Raw genomic sequence first — 20,506 nt, forward strand, 5'->3', positions numbered from 1 at the left:
GTCATGTGGCCACTGTGAGCCAGAGCGCACGGAAATGCTGCTTACCTTCATGTCACAGTGGTACCTATTTATCTACTTGCACTGGTGTGCTTTCGAATTGCTAGGTTGACAGGAACTGGGACAGAGCAACGGGAGCTCACCCTGTCATGGGGATTTGAACCTCTGACCTTCTGATTGGCGAGCCCAAGAGGCTCAGTGGTTTAGACAACAGTGCCACCAGCTGATGGGAATATCCACTGAGCAGAACTTGCCTTAGAGGATGTTCCACGGTTTTTGAAGTGCCCAAAGATAATCAACGTGCTCTAAAGAATTAAAACTTAAAAGACAATTCCTTCCCATGGGCCAAAAAACTAAAATGCCAAGAAACAAGAGAGCAAAATGGAGGGGAGATGGGCAGAGAGAGAAGCTTTGACACACAAATGGCAATGTCAGTCATAAAAGACAAATTACAGTGGTACCTCGGGTTAAGAACTTAATTCGTTCCGGAGGTCTGTTCTTAACCTGAAGACCATTTTAGCTAATGGGGCCTCCCGCTGCCACTGCACCACCGGAGCACAATTTCTGTTCTCATCCTGAAGCAAAGTTCTTAACCTGAGGTTAGCAGGTTAGCAGGTTCTGGGTTAGCGGAGTCTGTAACCTGAAGCGTCTGTAACCTGAAGCGTCTGTAACCTGAAGCGTATGTAACCGAAGGTACCACTGTATTTTATGAACTTTCCCGGGGGAAAGAAACATGTTCTTCCTATGTTATTTATGCTACTTGCCCTTGGGTTTTCTCGGGACTGGGTGAGCTTAGCAAACTCAGCATGTACACCCACCACTGTTTCCCACCCACTATTTCCCAGATACTAAGCCCAACTTCAGAATACCTTATCCATAGCATCATTCAATCACACCCTGCTAGAAGAGGACGCCTATAGCTATGTCAACGTTGGCCATCAGCCCAATAAATAAAATAAATCAAAGTTTGTTAATATAAGCACTCGGCATCAAAACAATAAAATAAAATAGTTTGACCTCCAACATATCCAATACCAACAAGTTTACTCTGTCCTGTATTGTGCTTCTGGGCAAGCTGCTCTTATGGGAATCCAGGCCAAGGAAGAAAAACAGGAAAAACACGCAGTGACAGACCTAAGATAATTTTTCCTGGCGAAAGAGCACAGCTGAAGAGAGTGAGACCGTAACACTTCTTGGGAGATAATCAGAGACTAAGTAACGTTAACAAAATGGAAATCATCAGAGACTTGAAATTAATTGTTGGCCAGCAACTGACTTAAGTCTTCAGGTTCTGTACTGGATCGTGATGGGGAATTGTTCATCCTAGGTTTAACAAACTGCCATTAAATCATAATAGGCTCATCCAGACTTGTGCTTGTTCCACCACTTTCCCCCGGGAAAACCCAATCTTCACTGCTGAATCAGAGCAAGTGACAATCGGGTTCTCTGCAGATTGACGTTTGTTCCGATTCAAAGCTAAAGAGTAGGTTTTCCCAGGGAAAGTGGCAGGGAAACAGAAAACCACTCGGACCCATTCTGTTTTGGGTTTCCCCTCCAACCCTCTGGAACAGATGTGCAGGGGGAGAGGGAGAGAGAGATGAAGTTCCATTGCTCAAGCAGAAGTCCTTGACAAAAAGAGATGATATGTTTTCAGGGGTCTGCAACCTTTAAGACAAAAAGAGCCACTTGGACCGAAGAAAAAAAAACTGGAAGCCACAAAACCATTGCGACATTTAAAACAGTGGGGAGTATCGGGGCACACAATGCGCCTCCTCCCCTCGCTAGTATCCGCCCCGCAAAGGTGTAAAAGAGCCACATGCGGCTCCGGAGCCGCGGGTTGCTGACCCCTGGTTTAGATGCATGAAGCACAATTAGATTACAGTTTGCCCAGGTTTGGCCATTATGATGTCTAAAATGGAAGCAAAAAGCTTTCAAAGCTGTCAGCCACACCAGAGGAGGAAGGGAAAGCATGTGATCACAAACCTCATCTATGCTCATTCTCATAATGCTAAACTATGGTTCAGCATTATCTCAGAATCTCATAAAGAATCAAGCCCAGAGGAAGGAGAGTGTTGACACAGCTGGGGTGGTGATTAAATCTAGAATATATTACAGACATGCAACAGTCTAGATGTCCCATGGAGAAGGATGAACAAAGGGGGGCCCATGCATAAGAAACCTCCATGTGCTTCACCAAGGCATTTACAAAAGGAGCTGTAAGCAGAACAAGGTTAAACAAGGTTTTTTAAAAAAAGTATACATACCCATCCCCATATGGCTATCCTTTTTTCGTCAATAAATCCCATGTCTATAAACTTTCTGTTCAAAAGGGGAAAAAATGTTTCGTTAGTTCAAAAAACAAAGGTGATTAAATAGCTTTTGTTTTTGAATATTTTGGGGTTCCATTAAGATTTGTTGTTGTTGTTATGCAGCAGAAAATTATGGTTATTGCTCTAATGAGTTCATACATTCTATGATTTAAACTGGGGTTTGAAACTAGCAGTGCTGCACACAATGGGACACTTTGGATAGTAACATGACACAATAGTTTAGGGCATTATGGGGAGGCTCAGTACTCTTCCCCGTCATCTTCTGCTGTGCTACAGGAGGAGGAGACTGAAAGCTTCTGGTTTTAATTTAAACTAACCAGAATTCCCCCGTTGCATCTTAAATTCATACAAGCCAGGATCAAACTGGGGCTCGCTATGTTTGGATGTGATGAGGAACCCTGGTTATCTTAGAACTGATCTACTCCTCTTGTCGCATACGCTTGCAAGAAAGTTATGCTATAAAATACTTGGTGTACTCAATTTCAAATACTGACTCAGTTTTCATGAAGAGCAAGGTACTGTGATGATGGTAATTTAACATGGAAATTATCAAAGCATATCCAAAGCCTGATTCAAAATCAATCAAGCCTTATACCATTAATAATTCAAATCAGTAGTTATGACATATAAAGCTCTAAATAGCTTGATATTTCAACATGAGTTTGTAATTATTATTGTTTTTTAAAGTCTTCATGAAAAGTCCTCTCTTTCTGCCACTCACTTTCCTCTCTTTTTGTCACCTCTCTTTTCACCTCCTAGCCACACACATGAAATTAAGACAAAGACTTCATGTTGCCCACCCTTGTAATAAACAGACCCCAAATATCCACCCATCTTAGGACATGCTCGAAACCCTTTTGCTCTGGTATTTTCCAGCGCAGGACAGTGGCTACCGTGAGGAGAATCCCAAGCTGAAAACCTGACCCATCTATTATGAATAGCTTTATGCAACTTAGTCTCTCCCAGCAATCCTACACAGCTGATTTGCACAAGACTAAAACTTTTCCTCTGAGTAACTCAGTAATGGACAAGGGGAAAGCATTGTGCATATTTGTAGCTCTCTAGCTAAAAGAATGAGGAACATAAATGCAGGCTGAAAGCTACTTAAAGAGAGCTCAGACAGGGAAGATAGCTGGCAACTTAAAGCAAATTACAGTATTTTGCATTACAGCTTCTGGAGAACCAATAAACAATATTTTGGAGAGTTTTGCCGGCTAAATTACTTGGGATTATTTACATCAGATAATCTAGGGGGGTTTTCTCCAGCTGCCAACCACAAGAATGTCTTCATTTCTAAGTTGGTTTTGAGAAAGCAACAAAAACAATATACAATGCAGAGAACTAGTCAACAACTCTACAATGCATTCATTCCAGATTCCACCTCAGAGGGTAATTCTGTATTGTCAGTCTATTTTTGGCTACAATACGAGCTTATTCCACATGTGCTTTTATGTATCAACATTGCAACATATTGTATTGTTATTTTCATCAATAGCCTTTGCTATTGTTTTTGAATCCGAGTGATTTCGTCTGTAGTTTTTGAGCTTGAAGAGAACCAAAATGACTGCAGATTGCATTCCTAAGACCATGGTGCAGTGTGCTATATCTAAATGGAGTTGTGGGCAGGTGCCAAAGGGGGTTGATTTGACACATTCTCTTAAAGCAGCAGCCAGTTCCATGAAAAATGTAAAAAATAATAATAGCTAAAGACAAGCTATGAGAGGGCAAGTGGTTAAAGAAGAAAAGGAAATGACAGAACGGCAGAAACAAGTAGGTCAAGCAGCTGTTTACTATTCCCCAGTCTGCGGCTTGCTGTTTTAAATTATTATTACAAAATAAAAACTTGAGGAAGCCAAATTTCAAAGAAAAACAAACAAGGCCATTTTCACACCAGGAACCTCATCAACCTCCCTGAGGAGGAGCCCCCACAGAGCACGTGGGCAATTCAGAACAGGTGGAGAGACTCAGCAAATTTCTCTTGCCACAGCATTCTCCGTCCGAGTTCTTGGCCTTTGCAGTTACCTGTTTGCTTGCAGATTTGGAGCTGAAAAGCTGCCACCATTCTAGTGCAAACCACACTGAATGCACACTGGGCCCCAACAACTGAAGTCAATTGAATGCATGGTTTCAGATATATTTTTCCTTTTATTTTTATTTTGCAGCAAGCTGAACCATTTCCACACACACACACACACACAAACTTTTTACAGCAGACTGCCAACCGATGTGGGCAGTCTCAGATTTTTCTGTTTTTTGGGGGGGAAATGTTTCCAGTCTCTCTTGTATTTTTAATGTTGCACACCATTACGATATCTGCTAATGTTTAGTTGTCTATAGATTTCCCAAATTAAATGAATGAATGAACGAACAGAAGAACAGCTTGGTTTTAGCTTAACCTAGTTGGATGGGCACCCGCCACATCTTCTGTTGTATCTGAACACTTTAGAGCAATTAAAGCCAATTCAGAAGTTTTATGGTTACTATAAAACAAGGCGTTCTTGCGCAGTGCAATAGAAAAGCAAGTAAGTGATGGCTGTGGGGCTCAAAATAGTGTAACGTCTCATCTGTGTCAATCTTTGTTGCTGGTTGTTTTTTTAAAGTTAGGTTAAAGCAACATGATTCTTGATATGAAGAGGAAATGGAAGAGTCAATAAGCAGAAAGAGGACAGGAGAGATAAAACCTGTTTAGATAGGCATGTTATCAGGTATATAGATCACAGGTGTTGGAGACCAGAGTTCATGGGTTCTATTTCCGACTCTGCCATTCAGAAGCAACCCTACATCATTTGCAAAGCCCTTTTACCAACGGATTGTAAAAAATAAAATAAAATAAAAAATTCAAAGAGGTTCACCAATAAGATAAGACATAATATTAAATGGTTTATAAAAGACAGTTAAAAACATTCAAAAACTGATAAACAATTAAGATCAACAATAAGTTAAAACAGATGCAATTACTACATGTCTAGGTGGGCAACGAGAAGAGCAGAATAAAGGTATCAACAGGCAGGGAGTTCCAAGGTGTAAAAGACTGATTTGTTTCAACTGCAGAATTAGTAATACGTGGCACCCTGTAGCAGGGCCACTTCCGCAGACTGAAGTGGTCGAATGTACGTATATGTTGTAAGGTAATATTGCAAGTAAACTTGTCCCAAACCATTAAGGGCTTTATATACCAATGGTAAAACCTTGAACTTGGCCCAGTAACAAATCGGCAAGCAGTGAAAATCTCTGAGTTGAGCTGTTATATGCTAATAGGGTCTCACTCCTGTCAGCATCAGTGCTGCAGCATTCTGCCCTAACTGCTGTTTCCGGCTCAAGTGCGACAGAAGCCCCACATACAGTGCATTGCAGGAAATCATTACTGAAGTCACCAATGCCTGAACTACTTTGGTCAAGCTCTCCCAATCCAGGAATGACCACTGCTGTTGTAACAGTAACAGCTGCTTCTAGGCCCCACTTCAGTGGGAAAGCTGGGTCCAGAAGCAACCTCTTTCATCAAGTAATGCTCATTTTGCCAAAATGGGATTATTTGCTCGGTGATAACGGATGATGAGTGTGGGAACAAGCAAAAAACATTGCTGCATCCGCAAACAAGTGACCAAGCACCTCATGCATGAAAAGAACACCCTGATGTTTGTTAGTATATCTAAATTCAAGGTGTTCTTTGTAATGTTCCCAGAAGAGAATGAAATTTGAACTAGCATGATAATTAAGAAAATTCAGACAAATTCATGGAGAATAGAGCTACTTATTCCTGGAGAATCTATTACTTTCAGCTCCTATGTGCTACCTCCACTGCTGTACACCAGTGAACATCAGTTGCTAGGAAGCGCAGGTGGGGAGAATGTTGTTGCTCTCAGATTCTGTTTGTGGGCTTCCCATGGGTATCTAGTTGGCCACTGAGAGAATAGGATGCTGGACTATATGCATCTAATATTTAAGATGCCACATTTGTCTAGCAACGAGAGCTATATCGGCACTATACAGAAGCCACACAGATGGACTATATGGAATTGGCGGAAATGACTGGCAGAATCCGAGACCAGGGAGAAGAGTCGATGGAAGAAGATTGGAAAAAGTTTAAAGACTATCTACAGAAATATTGCAAAATTAATGAATGTTAGAATGATGTTGGACAGAAACTAAGTGGTCTTTAGCTGAAATGTTATAAGGGAACATGAAAAAATGGTTTATTAATACGTAAAAATTTAAAATTACAATATTTTATGATTAATGATTAGGATACATAAAGAGGGGAGGGATTTGTTGAACTAACAACCGAACTGGAATACAAAAAAGGGAGGTGCGAGGAGGTCCTGGAAATAAGCAAATGAAGGCTAAGTAACGGAAGGAAGGAATTGTTTTTAACTATTTTTACTTTGTATTTTTCTTTTTTCTTTTTATGTTTTGTAATATTCTGAAAATCTTAATAAATATCTTTAAAAAAAAAAAGAAAAAAAGAAGCCACACAGTCCTTTCTCCTAGAGGCTTGCACTGTAGGTTTGCAGAACTGCACTCTTTCCCTTACCTTACAGCTGAGATCTGATCGTCAACTTCATAAACCCCAAGTTTCCGATAGACCGCGTATAACATTTCATCTCCTTGGAAGGCCGTCCCCCTTCCATCCACGAAAGCCACCACAATCTCTTCTTTGCTCGCAAGGTAGGTCGTCCAGCTAACCCCAAACGTGTGTTTCACGCTTTGACTGCAAGGTCCGCCGTACCTGCAGCGAAAATTCACAGAATCTCAAATTCAGCACAATGGACTACAAAACACTCCCTTTTATTAAAGAAAAAAGCAAAAGGAAATGGTGGCCAAAAAAAATAAATCTTTGACAAATACAGAGCCCAGGCAAAATGGTATTGCTCAGGTTCACACCTGCGAGGGCTTGGGCACGTTGCCTTCCTTTTTGTTTCTATATTGTGGTACATAATATATTGTTACTAGGTAAGGTGTTTTGTCACGTTGCGTTGCCTAACACAGGACTGGGGGACCTGGGGCGCTCCAGATTACTCCAGCTCCCATCAGCCCCAGTCAGCTTGGGCAATGGTCACATTCCCTTGTGGGAACCTGCTGGGGGATGTATGGCAGAGGGTGGGGGCAGGGGAGGAAAGTGAATGTAAGGAGGCTATAGTCAAGGGGTGGAAAACAACTGAGGTTCCCACCCTCCCATTCTCTATCCAGGCAGACAACTGGTATTATCACACTTCAGAAACACCTTCCAACCAGGCAAAAGCACTTGAGGTAGATGCAGAGCAAGGCTGGTGAGGGGCTTAGCCTTGGGCAGAGATGTAGCTTGGGAAGTAGAGTCCCAAGGACCAAATAAAAGTGGCCCTCAGACCTGAGGTTCACCAGGCCTGATCTTATAACTTAAAGATATTTTACTACACTATGGTCACTAGCCGTGAGCGTATTTGACAATAATTGTTAAGGGACACCCAAATAAAGCAAAGTTATGTTAAAGAAAGGAAGCAAGCAATGATAAATAAACACAATTTTACATACACCTGTATGAGAAGGGGATACTTCTTGGATTTATCAAACCGTGGAGGGAGCACCATTTTGTACCACAAGGCTGAAGAGAGAGGGAGAGGGAGAGAGGGGATTACAAATAGCGAATGATGAAGATCCATCGTGCATCTCGTGATAGCGAATTCTGCAAAGGAATTGTGCATTTTGTGAAGAAGTAGTTTGGGGTGGGGAGGTCTCTTCTGAATCACTGGTGCATTAAGTTTCATAGAGTGACCTTTCCCTCAAGTTCTAGTACTATGAGGGAGAAAAGATGTCTCTGTGTCCACTTTCTCCACAATAGGCATCATTCTACACACCTCCACCATGCCCCCTTCCTGCCAGTTGTTGTTTTTCTAAATTAAAAAGGCCTTTCTTCACAAGGGAGCTGCTCTAGCCTCTTGATAGTTTTGGCTGCCATTTCCTACAATATCATTCTGGGTGTGGGGCAATCAGGACTGTGCACAGCATTCCAGTCACGTTAGGCGTCTTGCACTGCTCAAGGTGGCAAACTGCCATATTTCTGTGCAGTTATGGGGCTCCTTCAGATGGCCTGCTTATGCGTCATTTACCCTGATTTGCCTGCACAAAGCTTATGTGGGGGTTAGACTATGGGCTTCTCCACACTTCCTCTTTCCCCTAGATAAAACCACTCTTTAAGGCTCAGTCGGAACAAACAGCAATTTGGGCTTTCCCCAGATTGCCATTTGTTCCAATCTATCTCTAAAGAGCGGGTTTTCTCTTAGGAAGGAGCAGGGCAAGGGAGAAAATGGTCGAACCCATGCTTTCTAGTCAGGGCACAAGCAGATGTGTGTATGAACCCTATGTCTACTTATTACTAAACATTCGTTCTGATTTCTTTGCAGGGAAAGTATATGACAAAGAGCATTCATCCTGTTTTGCTTGTACTGTGGTTATACATCTTCCTACATCCCACACTTTTCAGTGCAATTTCCCATCACTTTCTCAATTGCAAGAAGTCTCTTTAAAAAAGAAAAAAAGTGGGTTTGTTGAGTCAGGGTGACAGAATGCTTTAATCCACTTCAATTGCACCAACTTGCATTTCTGGTAGGTGATTGAATCCTTGAATCCTTGGCAGTCTGGAAAGGACCACAGTTACCAAACATGAAGCCTTTAAATACCTACCATAGCCACTACTCTTCCCTTGTCACGCATAATGTAAAAGCAAAAGGGGAGGATACATAGTCGATTGTACTTACTTATACCATCCACTTCAAGTTTGTCAAAATCTGTGGTAGGCATGCTGATCTTTTGCAGAGAAGATTCCAAATCCCTATTGTCTTCCAAAATTCGAATTTCTACATAGATGAAAATTTAGATTCACAATACATTTGCCATTGGTTAGCGTTCTTGTTAGCATCATTGCTGATTTCTGAACCTCCTTCCAAGTTGGTCCTATGACATTTTGCAGACATATCCTCAAAAAAGAAAGCTAAAATAATTTTTAGAAATGGTACAAGAACAACCGAGTATGGTTGCAATCTAATTATTATGTGACAGGACACAAATAGAGAATACATGTCAAATCTGCTAAGGTCATGTGTATAAGTGAATATCCTGTATGCAAATAGCAAGCATCTGTGTGGTTTTAGCAGTAACAGAGTGTTCTCTTCTATGGAGGAGAAAATAGGAAAATATTTGCTGGGACTATACCTCCTTGGATCTATGATAACATCTATTGCTGAGTTGGGATTTATTGCTGGGTTGTAGTGCTTGACAGAGTGTTTTTAAACCCTCTCTGGCAGGCATAGGCAAACTCAGCCCTCCAGATGTTTTGGGACTACAACTCCCATCATCCCTAGCTAATAGGACCAGTGGTCAGGGATGATGGGAGTTGTAGTCCCAAGACATCTGGGACTTGCCTATACTTGCTCTCTGGGGTTTGAGCAGAAAAGAGATGTGTTATGTAGAAGAGCTGGGAGACGGAAGTGGTAGTCTTTGAAAGAAAACGTTCAAAAATCTATTAAGTAATGAAGTAATAGGATTAAGTACCTGAAGTGTTTAATGTGTTCCATCAATTGATTAGTTAAAGGAGCTCACTCCCCCGCCCCCGAGGATCTGTATATAATTTTAGATTGCCCTATGCTACAGATGTATGACCTAAGATAACACCAGACGGTGCTAGCACATACATAGCAAAACAGTTACAGCTAGATTACATTGACAGCACAACTCTCCCCCTTACCCAGCACTTAGGGAAACCACTTCCTGGTCATGAAATACCAGAAGATTTCCAGCGTAATCATGAACAGGAAATACCAGAAAACTTAACAACTGACTTAGTTTTGCAGGCAGGGCAATGCTTAGACTGATATAAGTTTAAAGGCAGCGCAACTCGTACAGCATGTTGGCGACAAATATTCACACAGTTGTTCAAAAATAATTTTACACCATTTATCAAATATGTGAGAAAGAGACAATTACTGTACTTACAAAGTGCCATGAAAACTTACAAACGAACTAAAATAAAGTGAACTTGAAACATCAGATTTTACTAGGTTCTTACAAATTCTTGACTCAGTTTTTTGTTTTTTTTAATTGTTTTTTAAACAAGTTCAAGAAGATTCAAGAAAAGGGTAAGTTCAATGTTGTTCCTGGTAGCTGTGAGAAGAAGACAGGGTGTCAGCGTTCTATCCCCATTTTGCCCTAGCAATCCATGCAGTTGGGAGGCTGCTGTTTCGCCCCCGATGGGGCTGATTTGTTGGGGTTGGTGGATAGCACACTCCCTGAGCACAGTTTTATGGCCTTCTTCAGTTGTCTCGTGTCAGAAAACTATGCTCAGGGAGTGTGCTATCTGCCAACAAATCACCCTGCCTTCTTTATTACTTCGTATGCTGCCTCATCAGCACCTCACAGCTACTGGGAACAACGCTGAATTTACCCTTTTCTTGAATCTTCTTGAACTTATTTAAAAAACAAGAAAAAACGAAAAACTGAATCAAGAATTTGTAAGAACCTAGTAAAATCTGATACTGCAAGTTCACTTTATTTTAGGTCGTTTGTAAGTTTTCATGGCACTTTGTAAGTAATTGTCTTTCTCACATATTTAATAAATGGTGTAAAATTATTTTTGAACAACTGTGTGAATATTTATCGCCAACGTGCTGCACAAGTTGCTCTATCTTTATTAATGGCACAGGTTACATTTTTCTAGTATAAGTTTAAGGTAAAGGTAAAGGGACCCCTGACCATTAGGTCTAGTCGTGGCCGACTCTGGGGTTGCAGCGCTCATCTCGCTTTACTGGCCAAGGGAGCCGGCGTACAGCTTCCAGGTCATGTGGCCAGCATGACTAAGCCGCTTCTGGCGAACCAGAGCAGCGCACAGAAACGCCATTTACCTTCCCGCCAGAGCGGTACGTATTTATCTACTTGCACTTTGACGTGCTTTCGAATTGCTAGGTTGACAGGAGCAGGGACCGAGCAATGGGAACTCACCCCGTTGTGGGGATTCGAACCGCCAACCTTCTGATCGGCAAACCCTAGGCTCTGTGGTTTAACCCACAGCGCCACCCGCGTCCCCTAAGTTTAAAGGCAGGCAAATAAGTTTAAAGGCAGGCAAATAGGCCACCCGCCTGTCTTCTAACAGGGGCTAATGTACAGCCTGATCCTCAAAGAGGGAGAAAGACAAAATGCACAAGACGAATGACCATAATAAAGCGGATGGCCGGTAGAAAGTATCTGGAAAATCCACAACTGGCTGCTTATATATCTGGCTGTGTATGAAACCCTGGCCTTTCTTCACCATGGGCCATCAGTTCTGGGTAGAGCAAATATGCAAGGAGATGGTATCACGGGGTCAGCTTCCACCCCACCCTGCACATGTCTGTTTCAATATCTGAACTGAACTGATGCATGCTATTGAAATGAATAGGCGAAGGTCTGCACATGCGATGCCATCCCCCATCAACGCACGTGCTCATTCTGCCCAGAAGAAATGTTTCTACACATGCTGATTGCATGTTATCATGTTAATTACTATAACACTTGAAGCAGAATAAACAGTGAAGGGAAAAAGAAGGCAGGTGGGTAGAACGTTTGTTTAATGAATGCTTTTTAAAAAATTCTTAACAAAAGCCAGGTATATAAAACAGGCAGAGCACATGTACTGTATCTAATCAGATTTTCTGCCTGTGAATGTACTAAAAATGCTTTGAGATCAAATTCGAAATGCCTTCATCTTTAGCTTTATAGCCTGTTCCTATATTTGATTGTAATAGGGACTTAGTCATGGGTAAGAGTGCATAGGATTTCAGTAGGTTTAAAAGCACATTTAGGCTGCCCCTAAAGAATCCTGGGAACTGTTGCTTGTTAAAGGGTGCTGGGACTTGTTGCTCTGGGATGCGTAAACTACAGTTCCCATGATTCTTTGCTTTAAATGTGCTTTAATTGTACACCGTGGATCTAAATTTAAACCAATCAACAGGGTACACAAACATGCATAGTGAAAGATACCTCTGTCATATCTGCTCTCGTAAATAGTAGAAATGGGAATGCCTGGACCTGCGATGGGGATTGGAAGAAAAAGAGAATTGACATTGAAAGAAACAAGAACTGCAAAAAAAAACCCCACCCACCACCCCAGAATTATTACTTCTGAAAATAGCACAAATTTTGTTGGCTAGATACTTGCATGTAACATGTTCCTCTTTTATTCATCACAGACAGTATTAATATGTAAGATGCTAAAGAGCTTTGGGTGTTAGGGTGGCAGTATTTATATGTACACCAGCAGAAAGCACTTATATTTACACACACACACACACACACACACACACACACACGGCAACGTTAATCAATTCTTCCTTCCTGCCACATCCAGCTATATTGCATGCATTCTGGAGGGTCCTGCAATCTTCAGTAACTCTTTTGAAATCTGTTCTGACTGTGTGTGTGTGTGTGTGTGTGTGTGTGTGTGTGTGTGTGTGTAGGGAGCTGTAGGAAGCAACAGAAGGAGGAAGATGTCCTGCTGCATGGGGAAAAATTGTGGTGCAATTGATTTCCGACAAGCACACAGAGTGCGAACGTATGTGGGGTGTGGGGGTTCGTTTAATTTCACTGCACACAGGTGGTGTAGTGACAATAAAGGTTTGTTTATTTTATTTATTAGTTCCCAGGAGTGAAATGGTTCCTAGCATTCTTTCTTAGCACTTTGCAAACTACGATTTCTAGGCTTCTCCAGGGATGGGAGAAAGGACAAACAGTAAAAGAAGATGTAGAAGTTAAGATACTGGTATAAGGGTATCAGTACGGCTCTTCTCTAGTGAGGCTCCAGAGCCAAAATGTGAACCTAAACTCTATCTATCTATCTATCTATCTATCTATCTATCTATCTATCTATCTATCATCTATATCTATCTATCTATCTATCTATCATCTATCTATCTATCTATCTATCTATCTATCTATCTATCTATCTATCTATCATCTCTCTATCTCTCTCCCTGTGGTCTTTGGACTTCCCTGCAGCTGCTCTTTATATAAGTGAGCTGGGGGGGGGGGGGATTTAACCCCATGTGGTCCTGACAAAAATCACACACACACACACACACACACGGCTTCAATTTTCATTAGGACCACAACCTCCATTGCTATCCCTCCTGATGATTGCAGCTTTGGAAAGAGAAGATTTTTTGACAGGACTATGTGTGGAGGGGAAGAGTTACATTCTCCTTCCTCATCTCCCTGCGGCTCCAATGCCAAATTCACAGTGCTGACATCATACAACTCTACTGGGCCCTGAAATGACCATTTCCTCACTTGCGTTCTCACACAAAGGCGTCCTGCAAACATATTTGTTGACAATCCTTCCCCCCCCCACTTCTCCCCCTCTTATTTCATTCAACCTTTAAATCATAGGCACCTCCAAACCAGGATCCTGCCTCTGACTTTAACCGTGTAAATGCCATGTTTGCTATTGGTATTAAACGATAGCTCAGCGCATAGCAAGAGTGGCTGAATAACTATGTTCGGTGTCATGTTGGCATAAACGGCACCTGTGCCAGAAGCGCTGCTGGGGAAACAAAGAAATGTTAACCTTTACATATTTCAGAGAATCTCTTTGCTCTCACAGATGAAGTGATGCCCAGCTAATAGTTACATAAGCTGTGCCCCAAATTACCCATGCACAAAAGGATCCGGAGAAGTTGTCGGAACTCATTTCTCAAGGTGAGCACATTTCCTGTGCGATAACATCCTTGGCAAGGATGATTGAAAGGCATTATCATTTTGTTATGTTTGGTTCTTTGCTTAGCAAGGGGGGAACTCTATTATTTGCACGCTTGAGCATCCGGTCCAGATCATAAAACACTGATCGGAGTAGCTATTTTCTCCTTAGCATGATCCCATGGCTACCGTCATGGCGATATTTCTGCCTTGTGAGCAGTTTCATGTGTTCCGTACTCATCCATCAACCTGTACACATCCAGATCTACTACTTAACGCTTGATCTCTACGCTTCATTAAACACCAAATGAGTCATTTTGGTTAGACTTTGTGATGCTTTTGGATACGGTTCCATGAGAGCAAACCTGGTTGAGCTTATTTCAGAAATTAACACAGAAACCCTCTGGATGGATCTTTCCCCCTTCGCCGACTCCATCAAATAAAACATCACATGGCTCATAAGAACTTAAAACTTGACATGCCAAGAGCTACTCATTAAAATAATAGAAGGCTACAGCCTTCTTTCGTGTCGGCAATTTGTTTCTGCCTTCTCTGGTTAGGAGGACTGAAAGTGAATTACAGTGCCTTGGAGGTCAAACCTCCAAGCTTTTACAGTTTAAACAACCATGTAATGAATTAGATTGTTCTAGCCCTTATATGCATGATCTTAAATTTTCCTACTAGTAATTTAGGCTGTTAACAGAACCATTTATGAAAAAAATTATATACTGCTGTCATTATAAGCTGCCCCACTCCTTCCCAATGCAAAGCGTGGAGACAAGATTCCACACAAGAAGCATACTGAAACTCTGAAAGGTGAGAGCAGGCTAGGTTCTAACAAAGAAGGAGAAGACAATGACATGTTGCCTCATATCTCAGGGTCTGTAGAATTTCAGGGGAAGTGGGGCGTTCAACCAGTTCTCAGATTTGTATGCATTGCTGCACCAGCAGAGGTTCACTGGTACAGCAATGGGACTTCTCTCTGTCCTCCCTGTGTCCCCCAGAATCTGTTCTGGAAGGCTCTCCAACACTCTGGAGCCAATCTGGAGGTCATGCACTGTGAGGGGCTGCTTAAGGGGACAGAAGAGGATGGGGCGGTTCGGTTGCATACTCAGAAGTCCCTTGTGCCAACAAAGTTGCAGTGTTGGTTAGCAGACCTCAGTCTACTGCCCCCACCCAAAACATTCTACCCCCACAAGGATTCAGGTTGCTGTTTTATGCACACTTTCTCGTGGGGCTGGCTCAAGGCATTTTGCTACATTTTGAGGCAAACAACAAGATGGTGCCCCGCTCCCATTCCATGCATGGAAACTGACCAGACTGGGAGTTGAAACTTACTGCAACACTGGTGATGTGGAAGCATCCTCCATCACATCTAAAGGATACAGGATCGCTTAGAACAGGCATAGGCAAACTCGGCCCTCCAGGTGTTTTGGGACAACATCTCCCATCATCCCTAGCTAACAGGACCAGTCGTCAGGGATGATGGGAATTGTAGTCTCAAAACATCTGGAGGGCTGAGTTTGCCTATGCCTGGCTTAGAAGGTACATACACACAGTGGTTTATTGGTGGTCCCTGCCGTCTAGTATCTGCTGCCTGAGGTGAGTGCCTCCCTTTGCCTAATGGCAGGGCCAGCTACACTTATTTGGGTGATTAAGTCCCACTGAACTTGATGGGACCTACAGCCAAATAAACTTGCCTAGAATTGGGTTATGTAACGCTTAGAAAATGGATCTAGCACCAACTTTGTGGATCAGTTACTGATATTCAGAATTTGTGAACAAAGTTAGGAAGCAATTTCATTCCCAACTGTGCTTTAAGTTTGAAAATGCAGAATTGATTTCAGTGTTACAACTTCCCATCAACACCGCAACCATTTATAGAGTGCTTTTGAGCATTCAGCTGCAATCATTACAACAACCTTGTAAAGTAGGCCAGTAATATTATCTTCAAAATTACAAGGGGCGGGGGGCAGGATTGAGACAAAAAATGGCTACCTAAGGATTTCATGGCAGAACTGAGATCTAAAGGCACACAATATCCTAATTCAAAGCTTGGAATATTCTAGTTCAAAATCTTCTAGATCTCTTCAAAGCATGGAGAGCCGGCATGGTAGTGTTAGACAAAGGCTGCAGTCCTAACTCCCCTGAGATTAAGCCCTATTGAATTCAACCAGGACTTACTCAAATTCCCACTTGGCCATAAAGCTCACTGGGCCAATTACATTCTTTGAACTTGGTTAACCTCACAGGACTGTTGTGAGGATAAAAAATGGGGCTTGTTTGAGACCCATGTGTGCCAACCTGAGGAAAGGTTTGCAATAAATGTAATTAATTATGAAGCCCTGTGCAAATTCACACTGAAATAAGTGTTCTTTTGCTCCCTGGGGCTTTTACTCAGTTAAGTGCACATATAACGGCACCTGTAATGTTCCATTTATTAATAAGGTGCTTTGAAGCAGAAATACCTGATGGGTTCCTGAGAGAACAATGAGGATGTAATAGTTCCACACATTTCACATACCGTAACAGAGCAAAGCATAATAGTTGGCATTGTAACTGAAACTTGCTGCATAGTACTGGCATCTTTCTTTTCTTAAATAACAAGTAATGCACTGTCTTGTCCCGGGATTTCTTCTGTTAATTCTGTAAAACAGCAGAATTTAAAAACAAAAGCAAAACTTCAGCCTCGATCTAGAATGCAGAAGCAGGCATGGAAACTGTAACACAGTGTTCGGAAATAACTTACTGGGCATGTCTCAGAAACCAAACGAACAACAGTGCAAAATGTTTGATGATGACTTACTTGTAAATATTTCTTCTTCCTGGATAGCCTTCAAATTCGTTGCTTGAATAGAATCTGAAAGGCAATGTATGTTGTTAAATAAAGCATGCTTTAACAGAGCAAGGAGATCATGAAGTGTTGGTTGCCATTAGACATTCAACAAGTAGAACCTACAGCAAAATGTTGCAGCGTGCAGCGCTCCTGGTCAGGGTTCCAACAAGCTAGCCATTCCCCCTTTCCCAACAGCATGTCAGCATTCCGTGACCACGGAGCACGCTCAGTCCTCAGTAGGCTGTTATAAGGGGTTCTTCCCCTTAAGGTGTTTTCCTAAAGATTTGCTGTACTTCTGCAAGTTCCCTCGAGCCTACTGATAGCAAAATACCTGGATCAAGGCTAATATGTCCATATACACATATGTGATATTAAAACTTTTTTGGGATAATTGTGCTACACTTCAAGTATTGCAGTCAACTTTTTTAAAAAAAATGTATAGCTAAGATTGTTCAGAGGCAGGAATGTTATGTTACAGGTCTGTGTCATTGTTAGTGCAGTCCTGTAGCCAGAAGCACACCACAATGTATTCAGTGGGGCGTTTCTCAGAGGTAAGTATGCACAGAACTGAAATTATTCTGAGAGTTAGACTAGACAAAGAGGATATTTGATTTTTAAAAGTCAGGTGCTCTGACAGAATTAGGGGCCATATGCCCCCCTCCGGTCAATAGGATTCTATGGACATATCTCTACTTGAATTAGGAACTAGGCACCTAATAGGTTTTATGCTCACAGGCTGCTCCCCTGCCCCAGTCAGAGAGGAGGAATGTGGGGTGGAGTAGATTTATTCCCGTTCCATTTTCTCCTCCTGAAAAATGGACTGCTGCTTTTGTAACTGCTCCTGTATGCATTAAGTCTCAGAAGCTGTGTGACCTCACCGTTGAATTGGAACCAAAAGGTTTGTGATGTGCCAGAATATATAATATACTGAAGACCTTCTCGGTAGTGGCGCCTGCCCTGTGGAACAGCCTCCTGTCAGATGTCAAAAAGATAAAACAACTATCTGACTTTTAGAAGACGTCTGAAGGCAGCCCTGTACAGGGAACATTTTGAAGTTGGGTGTTTTACTGTGTTTGATGTTTTAATTTGCTGGAAGCAGAGTGGCTGGGGAATATAAATGGGTGGCATATAAAATATCATCATCATCATCATCATCATCATTAAACACCAATACTATTTAAGCAACATATAAAATGTGGCTATCTCCCTGGTTACATTATTAGATACCTCTAGTGACATGCCTAAGAAAAGCAGTCTGTCTGCCCTTGAAGCACAGGTTCAACCCAACATCATGAGCTTTCCAGACAATAACCGTAATGGGGAATCCATTTTGTCTTGTCATCTGGAAAAGCCCTTGCAGATGCCCGACCTCTCAACATGGGGTTCTGCTATTTGTCTGAGGGAGAAAATCATTCTTGCATTGAACGTAAATTTCCATTGACAGGTGACATAACCAACCCTCTGTTCTTGGAAGAATGCTTACATGGCGTCATCTGTGACTCTGTAAATGTATATGGCCTCCCACTTCCCACTAGTGATTTGGACAGCTTTTTCCTAAAAAAAAAGGGGGGGGGGAATACATGTAAAGTCAGGTGTCTTATTTATGGCAACTGTACTGCAGAGTATGTGATAATTGAAAATTAAATTGCTTGACATACCACCGAGTCTTTGACGTAATGAATATGTTTGTAACCATCCTTGTCACTAAATATTTTGTAGTAAGAAATGCCGTCTGAAGTGAAAGAAGGTGCTGAAACAAAGAACTGAGGCAAAAAAACAAAACAAACAGAAACAAAATAAAATCAACTGTAGATGACAAAGAAGCGAATACCTTTTCAGTCAGGTAAAACTGCATGGAATAAGTGGTCCTTGTTCATATTAGGTTATTTTTACTTAAAAGCAAAATGTGTGAGCACATTGTTTAGGGTGTAGTTGGTTGCCTTTATTCTTGTTATGCCAATGACAAAAAGTATAATCTAATATGATCAATGGGGAAATTCACTTGGTCCCTTTAGAAGTGCTTTATGGTAAGAAGAAGTAAATACAAATGAGAAACCGCATATGTGAACATGAGAATTGTACCATTATTACGCTGAGAATTTATATTTTCATATAGCTGCAATATGCAAATACATCCTCCGTTCTTCTTCGACTTCTACTTTCCCCCCTCCCCAAGATGTTTCATTTCCATTTAAAAGACCATCTGTGCTTGTTACAAGTAAACAAAAACAGTTTTTGAGTTGGAATGAAATTTGTGTTAAGTGCATGGATTAATAACTGTGAAAAGCAAAAGTCTTCTGCGCAGATAGGAAACAAGGCTACAATCCTAACCCAACTTAACTGGGCGGAAGATCCATTGAATTCAACGGGATGTTCTTCAAAATAGACATTGCTAGGATTGCACTGTTACAATATTTCAACAAAATCAGAAGTGTAAAGATAATAAAAATCGTACTCCACCAGCCCATCCTGTGTGACTTTCTTCTATATGTTGCTGCTTCTGCAAAATAAGAACAAAGGCAACTGTGTGAGGATGTGTGGCATAAGTGAAAGAACTTCATTTAAAGGAGTACAATTTTCAGTCTGGACCCTGTAAAACAAGCAGTGGTTTAGTCATTTTCCTTGGTGTTAACAGTCTCCCTGCAGTGGAGAAATGGAGACATCCTTTTTACCGGCTTCCAGAAAAAAACCAACCTGCATTATTCGTCTCACTGTCCAAACGTGGTGGCATTTAAGACAATGAATTACATTACTCCACACCATTCTTTTCAGCGCAAAGGTTGAGTTTCATTTCAGAGCAAAGGAAACACAATGCAGATTGGGAAAGAAAAGCAATCAATTGTGTATCATTTGCAGACCAAAAGGAACAACAATTCGTTGAACATGAGATGAATAAGTGAACATTGGCAGTTTCTGTTCCTGTCTGAATTCCCTGACATCCCTAGTTCTGCTTTAGTCTTGTGGAACTTTTTTTTTTAGACACAACACCACCAACAACTTGCCCCTGCTGAGCAATAGGTACTGTTCATTTTTGAAGGCATCTCCAAAACATCCCCATGGTTCTCTGATTGTTTCTTCCAGCTTCGTTCAACTGTTTGATTGGAATGTTATGTATAAAACCTGATGGTGTGCTATTACAGATCAATACAATTACACGCTGATATTCTAAAAGTCTTTTAGTGTGTTTAAACATTGGCTTATGAATCACTTCAAAGTGCTCAGTGACCTGCCAAAATTAATGTATGGCTCAAATGTTTAGCACTCTAATTGCAATATGAAAATGAAGTAATAGTAGGCTACGGCTGAGTGTTGCATACAACTCATTTATACATATACATAACATGTTTATTTTCTCTTAGATTTATTTAAATGCTGTTGATGAAACATTTTTTCCACAGTCTGGATCCCTGTGGAATGTTTTCAGTACATTTGCTCTCTGAAGGAATTATTTTCCATTTTTAAAAATCCACCATGTTGCAGCTCAGTAGCAGAGTTATGACTTCTCTGTCAACTATTGTACTATCAATAGGTTCAACTATTGTAATTATCCTGAACACCCAATTCTGTCAATCATTTTATTAAGAGGGGAAGGAACCCCCCAGTTTTATGTCCACTAGCTAGAGCTGTTTGTTTGCATTTACATCACATA

The 20,506-nt window shown here is 41.4% G+C and overlaps 1 protein-coding gene across 5 annotated transcripts in view; it reads right to left on the reverse strand.

Moving 5' to 3' along the window:
* The window catches only part of FAP (fibroblast activation protein alpha), a 60,208-nt gene that overhangs the window by 7,533 nt on the left and 32,169 nt on the right, over positions 1-20,506 (reverse strand). For all 5 annotated transcript variants that reach the window (XM_081006480.1, XM_081006482.1, XM_081006481.1 and 2 more), the window contains 10 exons: positions 19,313-19,357; positions 18,516-18,620; positions 18,341-18,411; positions 16,828-16,881; positions 16,546-16,667; positions 12,312-12,359; positions 9,059-9,157; positions 7,836-7,905; positions 6,859-7,053; positions 2,262-2,316 (listed from right to left, as the gene is read on the reverse strand). In XM_081006480.1, the coding sequence (XP_080862606.1) occupies positions 2,262-2,316; positions 6,859-7,053; positions 7,836-7,905; positions 9,059-9,157; positions 12,312-12,359; positions 16,546-16,667; positions 16,828-16,881; positions 18,341-18,411; positions 18,516-18,620; positions 19,313-19,357 (864 nt within the window). The remainder of the gene's footprint in view (positions 1-2,261; positions 2,317-6,858; positions 7,054-7,835; positions 7,906-9,058; positions 9,158-12,311; positions 12,360-16,545; positions 16,668-16,827; positions 16,882-18,340; positions 18,412-18,515; positions 18,621-19,312; positions 19,358-20,506) is intronic.

The sequence above is a fragment of the Podarcis pityusensis genome, assembly GCF_964106645.2.
Source record: "Podarcis pityusensis genome assembly, chromosome: 1".
Taxonomy (NCBI): domain Eukaryota; kingdom Metazoa; phylum Chordata; class Lepidosauria; order Squamata; family Lacertidae; genus Podarcis; species Podarcis pityusensis.